The sequence below is a fragment of the Penaeus vannamei genome, chromosome 20, assembly GCF_042767895.1.
Source record: "Penaeus vannamei isolate JL-2024 chromosome 20, ASM4276789v1, whole genome shotgun sequence".
Taxonomy (NCBI): Eukaryota; Metazoa; Arthropoda; class Malacostraca; order Decapoda; family Penaeidae; genus Penaeus; species Penaeus vannamei.
The window spans coordinates 13785815-13788314 of record NC_091568.1 but is presented as its reverse complement, the minus strand read 5'-3'; the positions used below and the strand labels follow the sequence as shown (position 1 = coordinate 13788314).

At 36.3% G+C, this 2500-nt stretch overlaps 1 protein-coding gene across 1 annotated transcript in view; it reads left to right on the top strand.

Annotated features, from left to right (window-relative positions):
- The window catches only part of LOC113819769 (uncharacterized), a 4193-nt gene that overhangs the window by 1285 nt on the left and 408 nt on the right, over positions 1–2500 (top strand). The window contains exons 2-4 of the mRNA XM_027371960.2: positions 667–714; positions 1013–1104; positions 2429–2500. The exon at positions 2429–2500 is cut by the window's right edge and continues 408 nt beyond it. Coding sequence (XP_027227761.2) covers positions 667–714; positions 1013–1104; positions 2429–2500 — 212 coding nt within the window. The remainder of the gene's footprint in view (positions 1–666; positions 715–1012; positions 1105–2428) is intronic.

Genomic DNA, 2500 nt, shown 5'->3' with positions numbered 1-2500 from the left:
CGGAATAAACACACCTACTCTATTCTCCTCCCCGCCCGCAGACACCAATCCATCATACACTTGCCAGTCACTCACATGCACTTGGTGTCATGACGGTGCCTTCCATTCATGAGTGTCTGAGCGATGCACAAGTCACGCTCAATTACTATATGGGCGTCACATTTCACACGGAAAAATATGCATGCGGTGTTTTTTCGCGAACAATTCTGTATTGGAATTCAGCGTCGAATGAATATATCCTATCCCTCCCCCCCTCCCCCCCCCCCGAAAAAAATTCTATTGTATTTCCTTCAGTTACAAAGGCGAAGGATGTTAATATTTTGTGAGCTTGTCAGCAAGTCAATCTTGAGTAGATTCCCGTAGTTATTGAGCACTGCCATTTTTTCCTTGAGAAACTCGTATCGGAATGAAGCCTAAAGTTTTTTTCTCTCTCTCTCTCTCTTTTTTTTCTTTTTTTTTGCTAATCCAACTGCTGATTCTCACTGCTTTCTAATTTTACTTTCAAATGAAAGGGGGAAAAATATGTGGATGATACAGATTTATTGATAGTTCTGTAGTCTTTTTATATACAATATCTTGTTAATTTTCGGATATTATTAATTATTTTATTCTTTTTTTCTGTTGCTTTGAATTGATTCATTAATTTTCTCTTTCACCTTTTTTCAGATATTTGTGTGCATCGTCTTTATCCTGTCTATAACAAAGGCATATAAGGTTAGTGATATCACCCATTAATAAAACATATTTAATATTAATTTGTAGGTAATCCATCATTATTAAAAATCTACAATTCTAAGATATATCATCTACCTACATCAAAAACTAGAATAATTCAAGCAAATCGATAATCAAATACCATTAAAAATATCCCATTATAATACTGTTAAACCCACATTCAACATTTACCGTTTAACATCTATATCTACATCTATCTATCTATCTATCTATCTATCTATCTATCTATCTATCTATTTATATTTCACTAAGACGTTTCACCTTCATCCTTTCCTAGACGGAGGAGCCTAACCCTGGAAGCAACCTGGAGAGGGAATTTAAGGCGCTGTCCATGGATCTGCTGCACACCGTCAGGAGAACCGATTTCAGGTGAGACTGTTGGGGTGAGTGGGGTGGGGGGTGGTGGGGTGAGTGGGGGGTGGGGGGGTGAGGGGTGGGGGGTGGGGTGAGGGGCCGGAAGGGATGGGAAACGTACTTGGCTGTCTGACGCGGACGTGGGTATAGATATATGTATCTAAATGTACATATTTATATACATATATATATGTCTATATATAAATACATACATACATACATACATACATACATATATATACTATATACATACTTACATACATATATATGTATGTATACTGTATACACACACACACACACAAATACACGTACACACACACACACACACACACACACACACACAAATACACGTACGCACACACACACACACACACACACACACACACACACACACACACACACACACACACACACACACACACACACACACACACACACACACACACACACACACACACACACACACACACACACACACACACACACACACACACACACACACACACACACACCACACACGCACATACACACACACGCATATATATATATATATATATATATATATATATATATATATATATATATATATATATATATATATGTATATATAGACACATATACAAACATATACATGTATGTATATATTTTGTATTAATTTATCTATTTATTAATTAATTAATTTATTTATTTATCATCACCGTAAAGTGTTTTACCATTCTCTCTCTCTCCCTCTCTCTATTTCTCTTTATATATATATATATATATATATATATATATATATATATATATATATATATATATATATGTATATATGTGTGTGTGTGTGTGTGTGAGTGTGTGTGTGTGTGTGTATACTTTATACATATACACACATAATACACATAAACATAAACACACACACACACACACACACACTCACACACATATTATAGGCACATATACAGTCATATGCATGTATGTATATATTTTGTATTAATTTATGTATATATCATCACCGTTAAGTGTTTTACCATTCACTCTCTCTCTCTCTCTCTCTCTCTCTATCTATCTATCTATCTATCTATCTATCACACACACACACACATATATATGATTATATATATACACATATGTATATATATGTATATGTATATCTACATATCTATTCATTCATCTAGTTTGAGAGAGAGAGAGAGAGAGAGAGAGAGAGAGAGAGAGAGAGAGAGAGAGAGAGAGAGAGAGAGAGAGAGAGAGAGAGAGAGAGAGAGAGAGAGAGAGAAAGAGAGAGAGAGAGAATGCAAAACACTCGAAAATCTGAACATTGACGTAGCATACCCTTAGCAACACCCCTTCTCCTCAGATGCCCCACTGTGTGCACGACCATACTCACCAGCACCTGCCAAGGCGAGTGCGAGCGCCGTGGTCTACCGTC